This window comes from Hetaerina americana, unplaced genomic scaffold (genome assembly GCF_022747635.1).
Source record: "Hetaerina americana unplaced genomic scaffold, ioHetAmer1.1.p SCAF_7, whole genome shotgun sequence".
Taxonomy (NCBI): domain Eukaryota; kingdom Metazoa; phylum Arthropoda; class Insecta; order Odonata; family Calopterygidae; genus Hetaerina; species Hetaerina americana.
This window is the reverse complement of record NW_027287316.1, coordinates 46,710,547-46,734,004: the sequence shown is the minus strand read 5'-3', so window position 1 is coordinate 46,734,004 and position 23,458 is coordinate 46,710,547. Positions and strand designations below refer to the sequence as shown.

Here is a 23,458-nt window from a genome sequence, read left to right as displayed (position 1 = left end):
AAAAAATTAGCATCTTTATATGAAACTCATTCATGCCAGTTTTAAAAAAACGCTAGCCTGAAATAAGGATAAGTACCCATTAAAGTAGGAACATATAGTGAAAAGTTTTAATTTATTTATTCGTTATCCATAACAGGGGAAATTTTGATAAAGATATACTTACTGTAACGGCTGCACATTTAAGAGCACAACCAAATTTTGAATTGCCCGCTCCTGTTATGAAGCCGGCGAGTCGACAGTCACTTTGTCCTCAGAGGATTTTCCAATATTGGTAGTCAGTTGTTTTTTTCTTTAAATGTTGTTCATCGTGTCAGCCCAATTTTTTGGTGTATTGAGTTGTAACTAGCACATTAATTTTAAAAACTAAAATGAAATCTAATTACGAAGTGATTGAAGGGCAGTTTAGTGATGCAGAAGATTCTGAGTGAGTAATATTATTACCATTGTAATTACTTAAATTTTGGAATTTTCTTCAATGATATTTACTCTCTTTGTAGAGTACACGCAAGCGGTGCACACACCAAAGTTTCGAGCCTAAAAAAATTATCTATCTCTGAAAAAAGTCACATAATTAAACCCCTGCCTTACAACGAGCCTGTTGCAATCGAGGAAGGATTGTATGATGACGCTGAATATGATAGTGACGATGACTTCGAAAGTGAAGAGGAATGGGAGGTTACAAGAAATGGAATATCTATGGTGAAAAATGCTCAACGGCCTAACAGTCAGAGTGCGAGTAAAAAAATTTCCAGCTATCAACCAACAGAAAATCTTATGAAGAAGTATTCAAGCAAGATAAATGTGGATCAGTATGAAGTGTCGTCCTTATCCAACAACGCGACCAACCGCCTCATTCAAAGTGGAAAACGTGCAGAGACAGAAAGGTTTGTGTTTATTATGCCTGCTGAGAAAGTTAAAATGATCAAAATCAAACGGAAAATATTTCTTCCAGGAATCGTCGAAAAGATAAAGGCGATCGAGCTACTGCTGAGCAAGTTATGGACCCACGAACTCGAATGATACTTTTTAAATTGCTGTCACGGGGCACAATATTGGGGGTAAATGGTTGCATTTCCACCGGAAAGGAGGCGAATGTATACCATGCAAAAGGGGGACAGCCTGATGAAGATTTAGCCATTAAAATTTATAAAACCTCTATCCTAATCTTCAAAGATCGAGACAAATATGTTGGTGGAGAATACAGGTATGTCACCCTGGTACACTGGACATTGAAATCTTCATATGAAAAGTATAATAAATAAGTAATGAAGGAATGACATATGTTAAGTATACCTTCATTTTGCCCTTATCCTAAAGTTATGAATATGACTCTTGGAGCTAAATGATTTTAAAAATGACGGAGTTGTAAAACTAATAATTTCATCGATTTTCTTCATTCAGATATAAATTAGCTGTTCTCAAAAATATTTTTGTTTGCCTCTCTTAATTCTTGTAATGTAATTTTTTTACCATGATAGGTAATTTGCTTGTTAACTGACTTTATATGTTTGTATTTGATAATTTCAATAATTTTTATAATATTTTGTGTAATTATTTTGGTCGTAGCTGTGCCAATCCATACATTTATTTCTTTGGTAAATAGCTTTTACATTTTTATTTCCGCAAAGATTTTGCGTTTTACAATGAAATTTAAAATGCAGATATTGTAAGGTTGAATTTAGGTAAAGATTCAGTAGTACATCCAAAATGTCGTCTTGAAGGCCCTAGTACAAAATTTATAATTTAAATAATTGATTTGAAACTTCTCTGAGTTGCTAGTTCATAGATAGTGGAAATGTAAGAGTAGGATATAGACTTGTCTCAGATATGTTGTCTTACGGGTTATTCCACAAATATTACTGAAATCTTCCCCTCCCAATGCTTGTTTATATTAAAACGATATTAATGTTTCAATAATACCTATTATCATGGTCACATTCTATTACTGTGAAGAGTTTCATGAAAATTCCACAGGGAATAGTTCAGTTGATTCTTATTTGCATCATGCATACAGTGATTAATATTTCACGTGTAATTCAATGGAATCTTCCACAGCATAGGCTCAACCTTTGGGTTCTTTATTTTTTTCTTTTTGTCAATGCAGTTGTATTCTTATAGCGTGTGAACTTAGGATTTTTCAAGCTATTTGTAAACCAGATAACTTCAGGCGTCACTTTGTGGAAACGATACATATTGCAAAAGAAACACTTGGTTTTTTCACATAAAATATTTATTCACGACCTAGGTTTCGACGCTGAGCGTCGAAACCTAGGTCGTGAATAAATATTTTATGTGGAAAAACCAAGTGTTTCTTTTGCAATATTTGTAAACCAATTAGCCTAGTATAAATTGAGTAGAAATGATTTCCAAAATGCACAATTTTTCTATTAATTTATGATTCAGGAAATGAAGGTAAGAATACTAGCTATTTATTTGGGGATTTTTATCGAGATGTAACTCCTACCTTTAGGAGGTATCTTAAACACAGAAAGATTTAAATTTAATTGAATCCCAGTGATATAAATAAAATATATTACAGCTATATAAATTTCAAACGATCACTTAAAATCAGTGGTGGGATGAAACACGCCAAGTGTAGTCAAAATCTGAGCTGATGGCTTTCATGGCTTGTTTATCTTTTACATGGAGTGAACCTGATTTGGCCGGTTATTACTTTTTGAACCCCTGAAAAGAACCTGTTTTGCAACTTAAGGACATCTTTTGTAATTACCTTTGAAAATATGAATACTAAATCATTTTAATACCAAAAAAGTAGCTTTAACCTCTTTTTGAATCTACCCAGAAATTTGCCTCCTGTGCTAATTTAATTTTATTGTTGCTTTATCATCCTTATTGGAAAGGTTTCGGCATGGATACTGCAGGCACAATCCTCGTAAGATGGTAAGAACATGGGCCGAGAAGGAAATGCGCAACCTTGTTCGCATGCACACAGCTGGGTTACCTTGCCCAAAGCCAATTCTTCTTCGGGGTCATGTATTATTAATGGGATTTCTTGGTACCTCAGGTTGGCCATCTCCAAGATTAAAGGTTGGTATTGCCCTGTTGTGTAATATTTCCATGACTAGAATGTAATGAATTTAAGATTTTTAGTTGGCACTGTTTTTCTTTGAGATTTTATTTTTAGGTCATTGAATTAGTGATCAAGTGTGCCCCTAATCTTTGTACACCTGAGTACATCCCTTTGCTGAACATTTGGACATAAATAGTATCCATAATACATATTATCAGTAATATTATTTGTAATTACATGTTGCAACTGGAAATAGATGAGTCAGTAATGGGATTAAAAGTGATATCAATACTGAAAATATTAATGTGGTGAATTTTTTTTCCAATCATAACTTGAAAGTTGCTTAATACATTTCATTTGTTAATAATTCCAATGCTCTAGTAAGTATGTGTGATATAGTGATTAAAGATTGGAGTAATTTTTATATGATCACACGTTGTTCAACGTTTGAGTTTGTTTTGATTTATTGACATAGGATAATCTTGTATCTGACTGCAAAAATTTTAGAGTTTAAAAATCATTTGCCTTGACTGGAATCCGGGTTCAAATCCCTAGTCAAGATGAATGATTTTTACTCTCTGAAATTATTGCATTGTAATGAACATTAAGCGGATGACTCTTAAAAGTTACTGTCCTGGCAACTCCAACAGTTTCTTAGAGCTTGCATGTGAGGTTTAATTCAGCTTAATAAAGTATGTATTTAAATTTTAATTATGATGTACAAAGAGAAAGCCCTATCAACCAGCTCACTCTATCTATAGGTAAATGGCAATGCAAATGTTAGCCTTCTGTTGATCTGCTATTCATTTTTACTGCTATCTGCCTACAAGTTCAGAAAGGTTTTTCCTTTACATCCAGCTCAAAAATTGGTGTCATTTGTAATTGAATGGATTTCTCTTTTTTTATTGATTGATAATCCAGCCGCTTGTAAATATTCTTCTTCGAAGGATTGGCAGTTCAAACATCATTCAAGTTTTTGAAAGGTACCTGTCAAAAGATGATTAAGAATTCAATAACTTTCATCCCATTTCATGGGAGAAGTGGAAATTATCCTCAGATAGGAAATAATGCCTGTTTGTAACATGTATGGAGAAGAATGGAAAGAAAACAACATTTATGGAAAGCATTAAGAAACAAAGAAGTGCTGGGTATGACAGGGCATAGTAAGGAAGAGAGAAGGTTTTTGGGTGAAATTCAAAAAAAAGGCAAGAAAATTTGACTGGTGAGATATTGAAAACTAGTGGAATGCTAAAAAGCCTGATAGATGGGAGGATGTTGGAAAATTGAGGAAAAGATTAGATAAGTTGGACAGAATGATGAGATGTAGAAAGTATGTGGAATGAAAAATGGTTCATTAATGGAGTTATTAAATAGTAAGGTAGAATGTTGTGCTATAATTGTTGTCATGTTAAGTGAGGCTTGAGGCTGTTTGAAACAAGGCAAATTGTGCAAGTTCCTTTAAATGATCATGTGCATGAAGATAATGCCCTGTTTTGTACTAAAAATTCCATGAATCGAATTTCATTCCCATGATCAGGCGATCATGATTAGAGCAAGTTCTAATTTTGATCACATGACCTTGTGATTGATGAGCTCATGGGAGTGTGTGATGTTTGGTGTGACATAACTTTGACTCTGTTCTTAAAAGTTCATATTGTCAATATTTGTAATAAAACTGAACCATATTAATGCTAATGGATATCATGTAGTTAAAATGCAATTATTTTAATGTGATGGTTCAGCATGCCTCCTTTGGGGTTACTTAAATTTAACGAGAAAAATGTCATCTATTTTTTTAAGTTTGGTGCCAACCTGCATGTGTGTGTGTGTGTGTGTGTTTGTTAATGTTATGTTGAGAACTACGTGTGTTTACAAGTGTCAGGTGGTTGACCTATGGATTTACAAAATAACCTGCAGCAATGAATGCTTTTAAGTGTTGTGGCATATTGCTCTTTTCAACGTGTGTGTAGAAAAAAATGATAAATGGGGAAAATAGTTAACAAGGTGTAGGAAGAAGTGGAGATGGGGATGAAAGTTTGTGGGGACTTCATATTGTCAGCTACAGGTGTAGGTTTGCAGGTGATCAGGCCTTATTCAGCCGTGCACTTACAAGAATTGCTGAGGACATCAGAAATACAGTGTGATAGGGATCGCATGAGAAATAAAAGACAAAGTTTATGCAGTTTTTAAGAAAGAATGAATCTAATTTAAACTTTAAAAAAAGGATGTCCTTCACTAGAAGAGGTAGGACATTTTGTCTATCTCAGAAGTGTTATGGGCCAAAATGGTGATGGTAATAGGAACGTCATCATCTTCTAAAGGCCGAGCCTTGTTGTTGCAGCCATTGGTTTCTGTCCATTGCTGTTCTTTTCAGTTGATTGTAGGTTTTATTCTCATAGTATTTTTTATATCATCTATAAATTTCTTTCTTGGCCTTCCTCTGCATTTTTTTCCTGTTATTTCCCCTCCATTATATTTCCCAGGAAGTTGTTATGTCTGAGAACCTGTCCAGCAAATTTAATTCTCTTTTTCTCCATCTTGCTCTTGTTATTCTTCTCCAAATTCACGCTTCCATTGCTTCCCACCAAGCGTTTTCCCTCTTTCTCAATGTCAAAGTTTCGTATCCATATCATAATGCACTCCAAATAATCGTTTTTGCATAAGAAGAATTGTTAGAGCCAAAGAAGCTTTTGCAAGGAGGAAGGAATTGATGATGGGTAAATCAAGTCAGGATGTTAAGAAAAGACTCGTGTATGTCATGGGAGCATGGTCATTGAAGGAAGGTGATAGGCATAGATGGGAGGCTTTTGAAATGTAGGTGTGGAGAAGGATGAAAAAGATGAAATAAAAAAGAAAGAATTCTAACAAAGAAGTACAAAGCATGGTGGGAGAGGATAGAGAATTGTTGCAAGAAATCCAAATGAGACAGGGAAGATGCGTGCAGAACATTTTGGTTGGCTGCAATATCTTGAAGACTGTGACAGATGGGAGGGTTTTAGGCAAGGGAGGAAGTGGTAGGAATAGGGTAAGCATTTTGTACAAAATGAAGGGAAAAAGGAAGTGTGTGGAATTGAAGAATGGTTTATTGTAATGGGGGAGATGAGGTTTTGATATGTAGGGAGAGATATAGAAATGTATTGTGGCTTCGCTTAGTCTGTGTCTATACTAAGTCTACCTTTTACAGTAGAATACTTAATAGCAATATTATGAATGTTATACCAGTGCACATACAAATATATGATGTGAATTCTTGTTTCATTTAGTTCCTTGCAACATTGCATGAATGTGTGTCATTATTATTGAGATAATTATGTGAACAAGTTTTGTCCTGAAAGTTATGTCAGTAAGTCTATTAAAAATCATTTATTGAACTTTTCACTGCAAGTGTTTAAAAATCTTAAAATTTGGCTCCTTTTGCATCGGTACATTGGTTCCAGCGGGATTTCCTGCTCTCAAATGTGTTGGAGTAGGCCTCCTTCAGAATGTCCTTTAATGCCGCGGTGCAAGCTGTTTTGTCCCAAAATACTTGTCTTTCAGGGGTGTTTGGAGACGTGGAAACAAAAAAAAGTCAGAGGGGAGCAGTCTTGTCACCTATAAAGACATTTTCCAAACATTTGGAATCACGTTTGTACTGTCGAGGTTTTCTTGGCACGTTTCAACGTGGTATGACTTTTGGTCGTCTGTAAGCACTTTTGGAACCGTTTTTGTGCACACTTTCCACATGCCGATGTGGTTTGAAATGATCTCTTAAACTCGAGTGTTCAGAATGTTTAACATGTCAGCCATTAAATAAGCCCTTAATCTTCGGTCTGAGTTCAACAGTTCCCTCACTCACATCACATTGTCGGTGGTGGTGGTCATGGATGGCCATCCACGACCGCGCGTTCCTCGTCGTCAATCTCTTCCCGGCCTTCCAAAACGACCTTGTGCCTTAGCTGGGTCCCCCGTTATCAGTGTTAACTGATCCGATCGCGGTTCGACGTACAGTTGCTTCACAATAAAATCACTGACATAACTTTCAGGACATACATTGTATGCTTCATAATCAATTATAAGATAATATTTGTGATAACATTTATCCTAAAAAGCTGCAAACTTCTGATGTGGGTTTCTTCATGCCCAAGTTGTGACCTATCCCATCTGGATACAAAAGTTGATGTGCATCTTGGAGGGCAGACCAAGAAAATTATTAATTGGTGTGATTGAAGAAACTCAAATGACAAGGAATAATATCAGTTGTCTCAGAATTAATGGAAGGGATGTGTTTGTCGAAGACAAACGAAGTTTTTGAGAATGGGACAATGAAAGAGCAAAGTATTATGATGGGATGAGAAATTAAAATGATTTGGTGATTGTTCTTGATCTGAAGCAGAAATATGTTGTATACTGTATAATACAGTTTATTTATCAGGTAATGATTTCAATTAATTTTCAAATGAATTCATGCATCATCAGTTGCAATATAATACCTTTTGTGACACACCTTTTAGAAGTTTAACAGTACCAAGATACTTGACCTTTTGAAAATCCAACTTCTAATTGCTAGACTTATATGAGTAACAATTACCTTATACTGGTCTTTTCAATACATGTATCACTTCCTAGAAAATTAAATTTTCAATTATCCGTACAATAATATCTAAAAAAGATAATTAAATGCCTGAGATATCGTTAAGGACTTATTGAAGTTGATTTGTTGCAAAAACTGCTAATATGACAACTAAGAAAATAAGTCTATGCCTTGCATAAGAAAATATAATAAGTATCCTAGGAAGCATGATTATTTGTCAAATTCAAAGAGTAAAGCAAACTAATATATCTTATTGCTAAGCATTCAGTTAATTTGAAAGTTAAAGAACTTATTGCCAGAAATGTTGTCATTTATACCTATTTCTGGACCCTTGAATAATATTTGGCTGCTTATAAAGTGTTGCAGTTTCTGCTTCAAAACTTGAGAGACAATTAAAAAAAAAAAACATCCATGGATTATAGTAGTGAACTGCTGCTGTAAAGCCTGTTTAGCTCTCTGTTTTGATTTGGTGGTGTGTTTGCCCTCTACGTTTGTTTTTGCCTTAAAATAATCTATTCATGGGAGAAATTAATTATGATGCCAAATAATTGTGTTTAAGAGTAAAATATCAGTAATGCAGTTACCAAAAGTTAGCTTTTCATTGATAATGTCAAATCCTTGATTGTACTGATTTTCTTGATTATCATCAAGAATTGTCCCAATATCTTTTTAGCATAATGAAAATGATTTTTCAATGCACCCTTCTAAATTTCAGCTAAATGTACTGTAATTGGACTTCAGGTAAAAGAAAATATATACCGTGGGTTTATCTTGATTAAAACCTGACTTTTCGTTTCTTTAAATGAATGCCATTTACAACTAGACTAAAATTTAACAATTAATATAGGCCTATCTGTGTGTAATGAAATATTGCTTCTCAACTGTCATGCATATGTCTGCAGCTTAGTTGTCTCATTTCCAATGTTTGAATAGGCACTGTTTGGTATACGTTTATTTTAAAGGAGAAATATCTAATATTTTTAAATAGTGAATGTCATGCACCTCTTGTGTTTAAGTTTGTTCCGATTTTTTCATTCCATTATGAAAACTTATTCCCTTAATTTTTACTGTACTAGGATGTAGAACTTTCCACTTCCAAGGCCCGAGAAATTTACAGGGAATGTGTGGTCATATTATGGAGGATGTACAATCAATGTAAATTAGTCCATGCAGATCTGAGTGAATTCAACTTACTGTAAGTATGAATAAACATTATTCCCAGCTATTGGCAAATCTAGTTAAAATAATTTTTCATCAATATTTATTCTTATTGTGATAAATGCAAGTTTTAGGTGTAGCTGCGATAAGTGAATAACTGATTGAAGCACTTTTCCACTTGATAAAATTTTTATTTTACGACCGGGTTTCGATGTATTACATCATCATCAGGCCAAAATAAAAATTTTATCAAGTGGAAAAGTGCTTCAATCAGTCATTCATTATGTTCGACTTCCACCACATCATGCCCGAAGCTACTCAATTGACTGTGATAAGGGATTGTAAACTTTGAAAACATCAGGGTTACCAGTATCAGAAATTTCCTTCCAAATATAGAGGTTTTCAATGTCTGAGTGGATAAAATGTTTCATCTGGAGTAAGAGGGATGTTTCTTTGAAAACTGTACAAAGAAAAGCTTTAATTGTGAAGATCAGCTTCCTTATATACAAACATTCTTAGGAGAATGGTTTAATTTAAACAATTTTTTACTCTCCGTACTTTCCCATTATCATTTCCCTGGCATTCATTAACCCTGAGAATTCCATATTCTTCTTTAAGGCAAGGAAATGTATAGTTTTACTTTGCTACAAAGAAGTAGTAAACTATTCACACTGCATTGTTTCAATTGGTTATTATTAATGACAAATATGAATCAGTAACAACGATCCTTTGTCAATATTCATCCTTTGTTTGCTCCTGGCTACGTGATGGGTTTAACTTTCTGACAATATATTCTGCTATTCACTTGAAAATAGTTCTGTGTTCTTGTAAAACTATAATTCCACACTAATTAAAAATAGCTGAAAAATGGAAAAAAACATACTTTAAAGATTGCTAAGAAATGCAAATTATTTGCAAAGAATGAAAAAGGAAAGTTCATTTGTTTCCTAATCGCAGCCTTTTATTTTCTTGAATCATTTTGATTAATTTGAAATGGATCCATTTATAACACAACCATATTTCCTGTATATTTCGATTATTTGTGATTGATTTATCCATAGCATAGATAATCGAGTGTTTACTATACATACTTAAGTTAATATTGCCAAACAAGAATTTTCAAAATTTCATTAATCTCTGTCTTTAAATTACTCCCTAACTTAATGTTACTGCATATAATTATCATTACCATTGTCTCTGAGTTTAAAATAAGTCAATCCTTTGGCCTGATATTATCAGCTTAAGGTGACAGCATAAAATAGGATATTTCTTCTTATTCCTTGACACAAAAATTATCATATTGGACCTTCAAATAGTTAAACCCACCAACATGGAAATAAAATTATCATTTAATCTTTTCTTGCTAATATTTTGTTCATTCTTTCTTGGGAAAGAAATATTTTTATTTGGCATGCATGTATAATTCTTCAGCATTGTGAATATTTTAAGATGCTCTGAACTTTGGATTTGGTGTTTCTGCATACATTTTGGGCAATGGTCTTGATGTAGTGAAAGGGCTTTTGCATTGCAGTGGCCCTTAAGGCTTTAAATGTCTGGGACTATGCTAATTGCTTCTGGTGAGGTTGCTCTTGTTGAGTAGATCAAAGGTTAGGAACCAGAAGAAAGTTAGTTAAAACAGCTCCTGTTCCATGGCTACAAAGAGGTCTGATTCCAGTGGGGTGACCATTTAAATGATGCCAGGTTAAAAACATTATTGAGAATGATGGTAGGAAACTACTTGATATATCTTTCTGATGGCAATATGGACTCACTGGCTTTGTTGTCATGGCTGGCAGTGGGGAAGCAAGTCCTGTTCATCATCACACATGACCCATTCAAAACCAAGCTGACAACAGTGGAAGAGTCGCATGAAGACTGCAACTGTTATAAAAGGCACATGGAGTGCTTGGATGATTTCAAGATCAGGGGAGTTAGAAAACATGAAGGAAAAAAATGAGGATGAAATCTTGATGCATTGGATTTGTTTGAGGTAAAATAGAGAGAAATTGGGGATTGCAGGGGAGATATTTGACGAATAATCTATATTGAGTTTCAGATCTGTGTGTGATCCAGATATACATTACAACTAGTAATTACCTGAAGGAATGACCCGGTAGTATTCATGATCAATTAGAAGAAATGATGGGGAAAGTGCTGGGAAGGTAGTATCAATTAGTGTTGGGGGATTGGATTGCAATATTAGGTGAAAGTACAAATGGGAGAAATAAAATTATGATTGGCCTGTCTCAACGCCTGCGAAAGAAAAATTTTAAATGATACTGTACTTATGATTCAGGGTTGATAAGTGTAACAGGGAACAATGTAAAAGGGGACTAACAGATGTAATACAATGATGAAGACATAATGCTGCAATCAAGCAGCTTCATTTGACATACCTAATTACACATATTATTGCAAGCAAGACTTTTTTGTCAGTTTTGTTAGAATTTAGCTAGATGAACTTGAACTCTGAGGAAAAATACCAGATTCAGACTTTCTTTGCATAATAGTGGAAAAGTTTTGCACCATATTCTCAATAGCATTACAATTCCCCTTCCTTTTTATCCACCTAAACTAAGGTTGGATGTGGAAAACCTGTGACATGTGGAGCAATTATTTTGGCATGCAGAGCTGGGAGGAAAGGTACTATAGGCAATTCCACAGTGATTTTAGTTTACAGGTATGAACAGCAATCAAAATTTATCCAACTAAGTTGCAGATGGGCGACTTAGAAGAGTGCCATATTAGTTAGAGGCCACTGACATCGAAACAATCTCATTCACTTCCAATCGTCAAACATCTATTTTCTCTGAACACTTGGAGAATCAACAATAAAAAAAACCATAAACACAGTAATCAACCCAAATGCCAGTTTGCTAGGAGATGGTAGAGTTCACCCAGTACTAAGCCTGACGGCATGTGAAATTCACACATCAGGGTAGGGGGGCCAGTTCCTTTCCCTGTGACAGGCAGGTTCACCAGGAAGACCTGGTACCCAAAAAATCACACAGCTTTGGTGGAGCTAAGGGTACCCAGAGAGGCTTGCCCCAGGATCGAACCCAGGCCCTCCGGTCAGTAGTTCAACACTCTACCATCGCACTACTGCGACCTACGAATCAACAATATTAATTGCAAACATAACTTTATTCCTCTAGCAAGAGGCAATTTTAGATTCCAAATAGAAGACATTCTAATAAATAAATAACTGATTGAGATTTTTTAAATTAATTACCTTTGTTATAAGCTCCAATAAAACATTTAAACTTAAAAAAAATTGTGGAAGCAAATTAAAAAATAATTGGTTTTAATTATCAAAACTTTCTATGCCTCTCAGAGACACGAAGTAATCGACACCTCTATCTCATGTGATCGATTGGAATGTGAGTCAGGAGATGACTTATTTAAAAAAAATTGGCAATTAAATGACATTATGTTCACCAACCCCAGCCAAGGTACTTAATTTTCCCAGCTATTATGCACCCTTCTATTGATGAGAGTCCTCAAATTCCACTGCTTTACTCTTATTTAGGATTTACTCATTCAGTCCAAGCAATATTTTCTTTTCATTTTCCCTGAAATGTTGAATAATTCTGTGGGGATATTTTCCATTCCTTCTGACTTGTTCAACTCCATTTCACATAGTGCTGCTCTATCCCACTACCAAGTACTCCTACATCCAAGCTTTCCTTTTTATAGCCCATTCTCTTTCTATTTATTACCTAAGCAGTTCGCTCTCTTTAACCTTAAGTTTTTTAATGTGCTCTCTCCACTATCCCTGAATCTCTTCAAGCTCCAATGATTTCTTTCCTGTCTTATCTCATTGGTCTACAGCCGGGAACCTTCAAGAGTTGATGATTCTCTTAATAATGTTTAACCATGATGTAATCCAGCTGGTATCAACCACTTTCTCCCAGGAATGTGTTTGTTGCTATCAAACTATTTCTCCAGCAAAACATGAACGCTTTCTCTCACTTATCACTCCTTATTACACTCTCACCCCCCTCTCTCACCCGCCCCTCCTCTCCCTCATGTATGGTATATAAATGGACTGCATCTTGATTAATTTGTACCTGATGATGACGCTTGAGCGTTGAAACTGGTTGTACGTGAATAAAAGACAGTGGGAAGATACATTGTATTCTTCATTTAATTAAAATAAATTTCCACAAAGTTGAGCCGGAAACAATTGAATATCAACCCTATTCATTATCAACAGCATCCTGAAGAATATCCGAGAAAGTTGTGTTACTGTGGTAAAACAATAATATTGGGTGTGTATAATGACACCACACTTTGACTTTGTCAACAAAATAGTAAAAAACCTGCCAAAATATTCAAAGATTGTATTGTAACATCGAACAAAGCTTTCAAAGAGGTACTGTGAAGTTGTCTTTTTAAATGCTGCACATGAATTTCCTTTTGTAGTGCACAAAATGTACGTTGAAAAATTTTTTCTTTTCAACAATTTTTTCTTCTTTCACAAATGTGTATTCAGAAATAAAGACCTAAAAGCAATTAATTTTAGATGCTGTGTGAATACATTTTCATTGGTTAGATTGTTGTGAATGAAACAGTTAACTTTAAGATTATAGTTTAGAATTTTTTGATGAATGCATTGAATTTGGCAATTCTAGCATTTTTTAAAATAATTACTGATATATTCATCTAAAATGATCTACTTAATTTGAATACATAAATTCATATGTTAAGAACATGTCAAATTTCTTCAGGTTAAGTTGAGCCTAGATTAAGAAGCTTTTAGATGTGGGTATGGAAAAGAATTGAGGAAGTAAGTTGGACAGAATGGAAGACAAACAATGAAATTCTGTTCATGGTAGAAGGAGATAGAGATTTGCTTGGTGAAATCTGAAGTCGGAAGAAGTAGGTGGAGAAAATATTGAGAGATAGTGGAATGTTGAAGACCATGATAGAAGGGAAAATATTTGAAAAAGCAGGTGGTAATGGAAGAAAGAAGATAGCTTTTTTCAGTGGCATGAGAGTAGATAGGAAGAACTAAAGGAGAAAATAATATAGGGCAAACAACAGTAAGTCCACAAGAAACAGAATACTTAATAAGGGCCAGAACTTTTTCTCATTTTGAAGTTTCTTGGGAAAATCGTAAGTCCCATTGTAAATTATTTGTGTTTTCAAAATGTTTGCTTGCAGTTTGGAGGGGGTTGTATGGAAATGATGAGATATAAAAACTATGAAATGAGATCTTACTTCTTTACTGTATCCAAGGAAATATCCCAAATTCATCATTATATTGCCACTCTTAACTCCATCACAACATATCAGTGTAAGATTTGAAAGCAGAATATGTCACTCAAGGATTCTATTAAAAGTGTGAAGATTATGATGGGAGGGATGATAGGATTTTTTAACCTAATGGATGCCTTATGATGCCAGGTTGAATTCCAGAAATGATCATTTCTGGAATTATGAAAATTGAGGTTGAACTTGAATGAGGTTGACTCCTCTCTTCCGAACAATTTGCACTGAACTCAGTTCAAGGATCTGGGTTTGTCTTCAGATGCCTGTCCACGCCCATACTCCCCATTGATGACTGCCTTCTTTTCACATTTGAATCCTGCATCTCTTCTACGGTGAGACAGCTACACTGCTATTCTACAGAGTGTTAGTCACAATCTGTTTTTCTTCTCCCCATATTTTGGGTCGGTACATGCATTCAGAAATTCATTGGGGCTTCCCCAACTACCATTTGGGTAGTTGCAGGAATGTTATGCTGCTTCTGGAAGTGTTAATGACTGGTATGTTGTTCTCACTCCATTCTATGTGATGCAAGTTATCATCACCACATCAATTGTGGCCATGATCAATAGCATTTCAAGGGTGCAGATTTAACTGAGAGTCCTCAATGTGAAACTGCAGTCATAACATTCATCTTAACCATCCTGCTGGAATATCTTTTAAGGGAGTGCCATTACCCTTCTCAGTATGGTCCAAGATGACTATCAATACAGGTCAAGTCTAGGGACAATCCTTATTAGAGGTTCCTCATGCAAAATTGTGAGAGATATGTCAAAAGATTGGTAAACCAAATTATTTGGTAACGATAGAGTGTGGAGTTAAATTTTTAGGAGTCAAGCTGCTACACTCTAAATTTTTTACTAAGCATAGATCATAAGCAGTCTAGAAATGAAATATTTTTTTAGCCGTCCTAAGAATGGATTTGGATATTGTGTAGTTTTTCAGATTAAAATGGTCGACACTCAGCTGCCTACTGTGGGAGCTAATAAATACAATTAAGCTTGTTATCCACTTGCTAAACATGTAATTATACTTTTTCGTGTTTCTTTGGATAGTAGGTTGAATTAACTATGTGAAAATTGTATTCAAATAAAATCTTTCGCCCAGGGAGGGTGCTGTTTTTGATATGGTGTAGAAGGATAAAAAAAAGCTTTTTTTTAATGTAAAATTCTAAAGTCAAATATATAAAGCTCTGAGATAAATAAATAAACCGAGGCCTGTGATACAGAATTTGTAAACAAATGAATTTCTCCAGAAGGAATTGATTTGTTTGAAAATTCATTTTTATTCATTATTCAAGCTCTCCAAGTTGATAGCATAGTGAATGGTAAAATTTTCATCAGCCTGAACTCGATTATTTTTCATTTGTGGTCTTTGAAAATGAACTGAAATTGCATTTCACCTTGATTTTTCCCTTTTTTATGGTATTCTATTGTTAAAAGCCATTGGAAAAATTGTTATCAATAATTTTGTGCTATGTTTAATATAAATCTGAAACTTTCAGAATCTGTCGAATGCACTTATCTCTGGCATGTACAGGACTAAAGTAATGCAGTTTCCAAGTTCTGCGATTTTAAATCCAAAGTTAGCATGTTCCGAATTGCCCAACGTGGCTGCTAATTTCATGATTATGCCAATATTTTGGATTTCTGAAAAGGGAACTTTTTTCAATGCAGCTGGAAAAGTCAGGGAAATAAAAAAAATCCAGAGTCGGCAACAGGGATATAATATGAAAATCAGAGTAAACTGAACCCTTAATGTACAGAAATGGGAAGCAACAGGAAAGAAATGAAAGCAAGTGGAATCTTGCACCTACTGTTGCATGTGATGGAAGGAGTTAGATGGACATTAGTGCTGAGATAACCTCAAGCTAAGTTGTTTACCATGAAGAGGTGTTTACTATGCTACGAGAAAATATGTTCTAAAATTAGATAGTAATATGTGAAAGCATTAGTATAGTGTGTGGCAATCTATGGATCAGAAATATGAGCCATTGCAAAATTGGACCTTGCTTGGGCAGTCTCTGGCAGTAGTCTGATTCGTTTAGTCATTTGAGGGTTTCAGGTATGTGTCCACGGAGAAGGGTAAAACATTAGGTCCCCTTTCCCCCTGTGACTGTCTCTCTTTCCATACCTTTCTTTTCATATCCCTCCATTGTCAGTGGTTGGTGGAGCCTGAATCATTGTCATTGATCATGCAGAGAGAACTAATATCCAATAGGATTTCAATTACCCTGCCATCTCTTTCTCACTTCCTTGCCCTCTCTGAGTGTAGCCAGAGTTTTCCCCACTTATCACCTACAAAGGCTGCCACAAGTTTCAAGAAAAACTTACAAGTCCAGTTCTAGCTTCTAATGTGGTGGAAGCATCACATTGAGAAAACAATAAAGGACAAAATCATAAGGACAGATAAAGTAAGACACATGCAGGAGAGTAGAAGATAAATAGGCAATGCGGAACATTATAATGAAAATCAGGTTCATTGGGCCTACCGTGTGATGCATAATGGATTTATTAGAAATGTAATAGAGGGGAAGGCCCCATGAGTAAGGCTAAGGGACAGACTTGTAGGCCCAGCCAAGGGGGATTTAAGATGGAAGAGCTATCAGGGTATGTGGTGTTTGATAGGGAGTAATGGAGAGCCGCATTAAATCAGTCTTAAAATTTAAATAATAATGGTGGAGGGAATTTCCCTATGGATCAGAGACCCCAAAAACTATTGTTTTTAAAATATAATTTGTTAGATTTGATTTTAATTTCAATGAAAACGTCTGAAGATGGATGTTCAATTTCATTTGCTTTTTTTGTCCTCAAGGTATCATGAAGGGAGAGCTTATGTAATTGACGTATCCCAGTCTGTGGAGCATGATCATCCAAATGCTTTGGAGTTCCTTCGTAAAGATTGCACAAATATTACAGGTAAAAATTAATGAGTTTGAAGTTTTCAAAGACAAGTTTGTTTTTGTTAACATGCCATTGAAGAGTATTAATTTAGTGAAAGGTGTTCAAATATATTTTTGTGTGGAGTTTTGTAAATGCATTCTACTATTTATGTTAGCAGTTTCTGCTTTTTATCAGTTAAACCTTTTTTAATGTCAAATTTGAATTTTTTTTAAGTGCAGCAAGAAGAAAGGAAAAAAGATTAAAAGTTACTGCTGCGGCATCTCCCGCAGTATCTTGGAATTTATTAATTCAATGTCTTAAAAGGGTCGCTTCCATGTTTTCACAAAATATTAGGCTTGCTTTTCTATATTACAGTGTATGTACAGTGATGTCCAGTAATGCTGAACTAAGTCCAATTCTTAAACAATTCATATTTGATGATTCCATATTAGACTTTTTCCATATATTCCCGAATTTTTGCCCTGAATGTGGCATTCCAACATATTGCATTACTTGCATTTGGAAAAAATATTAATTCCATATAATAAATTATAATATTGCATAATATTTTATACTTTTGGGTGTTTAATATTGTAGAAAACTGAAAAAGGACAGGTTTATAAATGCCTTTAAAAATAAAGGTTTATTATTAAATGAGAGAAATGTAAACAACTATTATTTTTCTGCTCAACTACCATTATTTTTCATACATTGTTCTACCCTATTTTCATTGCAATGGTCAAGTTATTTGTTTCATATCAAATCAAATTAAGAATCAATCATGGGAGATATGTAATTTCTACCGATTCTTTCATCTTAGGCATTAATATATTCCAAAACTAGCAGTGCTAAAAACAGGAAAAATGTAGTATCAGTGGTTATAAAAATTCTTAAAGTCTAATGCATAAGATACTTGCAATGCTGCCAAATGCACAATTATGTCTGTATAAATATATAGTATTTTTTGTGGAAAATCAATTAGAGTTTGTAAATTTGTGCCAATGGTTCTAACCTTATTCAGCTTCAATCAGCCACATTACAAGATCCTCTTTTCCATAACCATAAGGCAGAATGTACTGTAACATATAGCAATTCTTATTCCGTTCAGATAGTCATTTTTTCCTGTAACTCGCTAGTTTTCAGATGAGAGTATCATCTTCCTGGATAATCAATCTGCGTCACTGAAGTGACAGTAATTGATGTGGGACTTTTGAAAATTATCAAACTGAATCTGCAAGAGGAATATAAATATTAAGTCAGAGATTCTGGATTTTGACTTATATTTGGACCTGTAGCAGTATTACATTAAAAACAAATATAAATATTTGAGAATACTGCTTTCCAAAGCTTTATTTTTTTAGTATTTTGGTACATTGTTCATTATACCTCATTTGGAATAATACATAGTTGACTACTTTTAACATTACAAAGACAATGTGCTGCTCTCATGTAATTTCATCTGCATGTTGGCAAATTTATGCATTACTTGTCACTGAATACAATTTTACTTTCTGTATGAATGCGGTGCCTGTCATGTGGTTTTTTTTCTAATACTATCCTTGTTTGTGTTGTATGTGTTAACCGTCTTTGAAAAATGTTCATAGTAAATTATAATTTTTACGATAAGTGTTTCTTGTGATGTTGACCTACAGAATTTTTCCGCAAGAAGGATGTGGCTGTGATGTTGGTTCGAGAGCTGTTTGATTTTGTAACTGACCCCACAGTGAAAAGTGAGAATATGGAAGAATGTCTGGATAGGCTTTCTGAAAGAGCAGCTACCAGGCCTGAAGATGATGCTAGTGTGCTTGTAGATGAAGAAGTTTTCAAGAAGTCTTTCATACCAAAAAGAATGGATGAGGTGAGTGGCTCTGAGGATGGTTTATGCCATCGTCAGATATTAGGGGAGATGTCTCACTGGTCTCTGTTGGTAAGAGTAATTGTTCCACGAGATGTACTTTCTCATTGTATTGATCCTTAAGTTGGCTATAATATTGCTTCCTTCAAGTTTATGATGTTATTTCTTATTCTGAAATTGAGATTACTAATTATTCCTAGGAAACTAAATTTGTTACCTAGTATAGTGAGAGCTACCTGAACAGCCATTTCCGCTACATGGTAACCTCCTAAGTGGCCAATTTTTTCTGGAACCTAGCATATTTCCTGCCTAAGTCATCGTAAATTTCTCCATTTCCAGTGGGAACCTCCTTCAGAGGCCAACTGCAAATAATTCTCATATTCAGCTACCGGCTTCATTTTAAGCAAAGAATACTCATCATAGGATCATTACAAAATCAGCTAAACCTAGCCTTATATTATGTTGGAAGAACCAGGGAAATTATCTAGTCCTATCTTCAATTTCACATGTTGATAATTTTCTTCCTGCTTGTTATGGAGAGGTAGAGAGCCTGGAGTGCCCACACACACAAGTGGATAAAACTATGTGCTTGAAGCAACCATCTCTGTGGAAATGTTTCATTTGAGTAATACATGATACTCATAGTAGGATCTCATCCACAAGCCAGTCCTAATTGTCTCTTTATACGTAAAGCAAGTCCTTTTAGGCAGTACAGCATGAATGTAAGAGCCTTCTTTGTAGGCCATTACTAATACCTTCCTGGAAATTTCCTTAATCTAGTTAGTTCATTGTTAAAATTGCAATGGTAAATTCCTAATCTCTTCCCTAGTAAAATCTTTACTTCAGCCGTGTTTAATAGATACTTATAAAAAAATTTGGTCTTCACCTTATGATATATCTTCACAATGGAGCATCTTGAACAGTAAAAATTATACTTGGAATGGCCATGTGGTTGGAGCATTTCAGTCCAATATACCAGGAAATGATGAAAAAATTTAAATTCTCAGTTCTGCTTGTCTCATTAAGGTAATACTTAACGACAGGCTCTCTACCTCTACCATGCAAATTAATGATTAATTAAATTTGTTTTTATGCATCTTGGCATGTATATGTGACCAAAAATGTAATATTTTTATTAGTATTTTAGTGTCTTAATGGATTTAATTGTATTAATGCTATGAATTTTTTTTCACTTGATCAATAGGTTGTACATTTTGAACGAGATATAAACCAAGCAAAGTCTGGGCAAGGGGAAAGGCTAGTTTACGATACAATCTTTGGATTGAAAGGAGATTTGTCTAGTCCTAGAATGAACCCCGAAATTCTCAGCGAGTCTGGTGACAGTAACCCAGATGAAGAAGACTCAAATTCTGATGACTCCCTAAGCCAAGGGGAAGAGGGAGGTTCTGGGAAGTTTGTAAATAGTGCTCGGCCTAGAAATGAATCCCCTGAGAGCAAAAAGGTAAAAGTTCATGGCATGTTGATTTTGGATCAAATATTAGTGTTTGAAATGGATTTAATTGTAAACCTAGGTGTATAAGATTCCACCATATGAGTGAAAAGTGATTCTATTTTGTCAATGAGATTCAGATTTTGTAGTATTAGATTGGCCATATTATAAAAGATATCAATATACTGTATAAATATCCTTGTGCAAATTTAAATTTCAAAATATTTTTAATAGTTTTCTTTATCTTTGGGTTAAATTATAATGATTAGCATAGTGTGAGCTTTGTGAAAGAAAATTAATACATACGATAAAGAAACTTTTTGGTAATCCTTAATGATGAGGGTAAATAAGAAACTTTACACTTCCACTATAAAGGTTTAATATTTTACGGCCATGGTTTCGATGCTGTGCATCATCGAAGCCATGGTCATGAAATATTAAATCTTTTTTGTTGGAGTGTAAAGTTTCTTTTTTAGCTTCATAAAAGATGTGTATTTTAACTCTCGACTTAAGTAAATGATTGTCCTTATATAAAAGTTAAACTAAAGTCGACAAGAGAGGTGTCTGTTGATTAGTAATGAATAGGCTGACCTTGTATTAAAATATTATTTTGGATGCTAATCTTCTGGGAATAATGTTAAGTGTATACATTTTATAGTAAAAGTTTTAAAAAGCAAGTACATATTTTAAATAAAATTTCTCTAATTATTTATTTGAAATCGCTGCTTCCTGCTAAGATTATGACTTAAATTAGTTAAATCATTACAGTACTTGGTCTGTTCAAAATGTTCCCAAACTTCAATAGGTTATGTTTTAATCCACTTGGAGGCATTGTGTCCGCAGCAAACTTCTTGAATAACTGCCTTCAACCACTTTGTTGATATCTTTTTTGTTCATTAGTTATGGCCACTTATGTGAAAGGGTACTTTTGGAGTGCGGCAAAAAATTATATCCATGAAAATGAGCTCTTTGGATGAGCAATGTTGCTCTGTGAAATTCGGCATGAAACTCTGCAAATCCTTCTCAGAAACTTTTGAGTTGATTGCCTAGGCTTATGGTGAGGATGCTATGAAACGTACCGTGTGTTATGAGTGGTTTTCCTGGTTCGCAAAGGGGCGGCAATCGGTGAAAGACGACAAGCTTTCCGGAAGACCATCAACGTCGACTGATGATCGCCACATCAAGAAAGTGAATCATGTCATTCATGAAAATCGATATTTGACTGTCAGGGAACTTGCAGAAGAGTGTGGCATCTTGATTGGTTCGTGCTTTGAAATCCTGGCTGAAAATTTGAGGATTCATTGAGTCACCACCAAATTCATGTCTCACCTGATGACAGCAGATCAGAAAAGACATTGAGTTTGCCTGTCCAGAACTGTTTGATCGAGCTGATAAGGATGAATTCTTCTTGTACAGGATCATAGTAACAGGTAATGAATCATGGGTTTATGGATATGACATCGAAACAAAAGTAAAATCTCCACAATGGATTGTTGAAATATCCCCCAGTCCCAAAAAAGCTCAAGAAGTTCCCTCGAATGTCAAGGTAATATTGACTGTATTTCGTTGCAAATGGGGTGGTGCATCAAGAATACCTACTTGAAGGTCAGGCAGCCAACACGGAGTCCTATCTGGGATTAATGAAATGCCTAAGAGAGAGAATCAGGTGAAAACGGCCCAAACTTTGAAGGAGTGGCAAGTGGTTTTTCCACCATGGCAACGTGCTGGTTGATTTATCTCTCAGAATTCATGAGTGTTTAGCCAAATACAAGACCATTATGATTCTACACCCAACCTTCTCACCAAACCAGGCCCCATGTGACTTTTTCCTGATCTTCAAATTAAAAACCCTGCTTAAAGGAAAAAGATTTGCCACTATTCCAATCAAGAAAAATTCAACTGAGGAACTTATGAGCATTCCAGGACTGTTTCAAAAAGTGAAAACACTGTTGGGATAAGTGTGTATGTTAGGTGGGGAAGAGACTACTTTGAATGAACCCTGGCCAGTAAGTGAAGTATATTTTTTGTAATAAAAAAGTGGGGGAAATATTTGAACAGACTTCATATTTATAATTTTTGAACTGAAACAATTCCTTTTTATCATTTAAATAAATCATGATATGGTATTATTCACTTCTGCTGTAAAAAATGTAATTCTTCCCTGTGTAATTTACATTTTATGTGTAAAAAGATAATGACAGCCTAATTACATTTTAAATTTAATGTGTGTTTGTTCTTTAAGACTAAACAGACTTCACATAGTTTCTTTCTTTTGTTTCAATTCCACAGAAAAGGAAAAATGCTATCAAGGCAGAAAAAGCAGAGAAGCGGAAAACGAAAATGAAGAAGCACATTAAAAAACAAAAAGAAAAGGCAACAAGAAGTCATCATAAGAAATGATGTATACTTGAGTATTCCTGTTAAAGATTTTATAAATTATTTTATGAAATGATTTATTTGTGACCTTCAATAAATGAGTAATTCATTTATTTATAATTTTGCTGACATGTCAGTCGATAAATTGTTTTAGAAGTTTAGGGCTATATTTTGCTCAAGTTCATTGTTCGCCCCATGAGTTTTTGTTAAATGAACATATTTGGACAAAATGTTACCATTAAATTAATTAAAATACCAGATACTTAAAATAGCTTGGGTACAGTAATTCTAGGTAATAAGTACTGAAGTTAGTTTGACCGGCCTATTCTGGTTTTGAATTGAAATACTAATGAAGCACTTTAGTGTATAACATGATGCTACAAACATTTGAAATATTTCCTCAATTTTCAATATCTTGTAGTGCTGAAAGTACCTATTTACATAATTCTCTTCCTAGATCCCTTCAAAGTAGGGCAACTGAAGTGTAATTATCTGAATACCTAGAAATGACCAAGTAGGCCAAATCAAACTAAGGTTGTATACCTGTTGTTTGTGGAATTTGAGAACATAGAAAATCCTATGTAACTGAATTGTACTCTACCATGAATTTTTACCTAATCTCATTTTTAAATATCCATTAGTTATTTATGCATAATGGTACAAATTTTACGAATGATCTTAAACAATGAAATCATGAAGTCAAGTGGGATAAACACCACTTATTTTTAAAATGTTAACTTGCCTAATGTATTGTTGCATCAGCAAATGATGCAGAGTGATGGGACCTATTAACTACCTTAGTGTTTACTAGGAATGAAATAAAATATTCCTTATCCAACTTTGAAGCACTAAAAAAATTTTAAAA

The 23,458-nt window shown here is 34.4% G+C and overlaps 1 protein-coding gene across 1 annotated transcript; it reads left to right on the top strand.

Annotated features, from left to right (window-relative positions):
• Nucleotides 1–284: 284 nt before the first annotated feature.
• On the top strand, nucleotides 285–23,458 carry RIOK1 (RIO kinase 1). Its single transcript, XM_071595535.1, has 9 exons — nucleotides 285–424; nucleotides 498–884; nucleotides 953–1,204; nucleotides 2,862–3,048; nucleotides 8,678–8,796; nucleotides 16,845–16,948; nucleotides 18,565–18,770; nucleotides 19,972–20,229; nucleotides 22,507–23,458. The coding sequence occupies exons 1-9, from the start codon at nucleotides 369–371 to the stop codon at nucleotides 22,615–22,617; spliced, it is 1,680 nt and encodes a 559-aa protein (XP_071451636.1). The 5' UTR covers nucleotides 285–368; the 3' UTR covers nucleotides 22,618–23,458.

Excerpts from the sequence above, each read along its gene's own strand:
- RIOK1 (XM_071595535.1), top strand. The coding sequence starts at position 369 with ATGAAATCTAATTACGAAGTGATTGAAGGGCAGTTTAGTGATGCAGAA. Across the intron at positions 8,797-16,844 it reads CTGAGTGAATTCAACTTACT|GTATCATGAAGGGAGAGCTT; the intron begins GTAAGTATGAAT and ends TTTGTCCTCAAG. Across the intron at positions 18,771-19,971 it reads TACCAAAAAGAATGGATGAG|GTTGTACATTTTGAACGAGA; the intron begins GTGAGTGGCTCT and ends CTTGATCAATAG.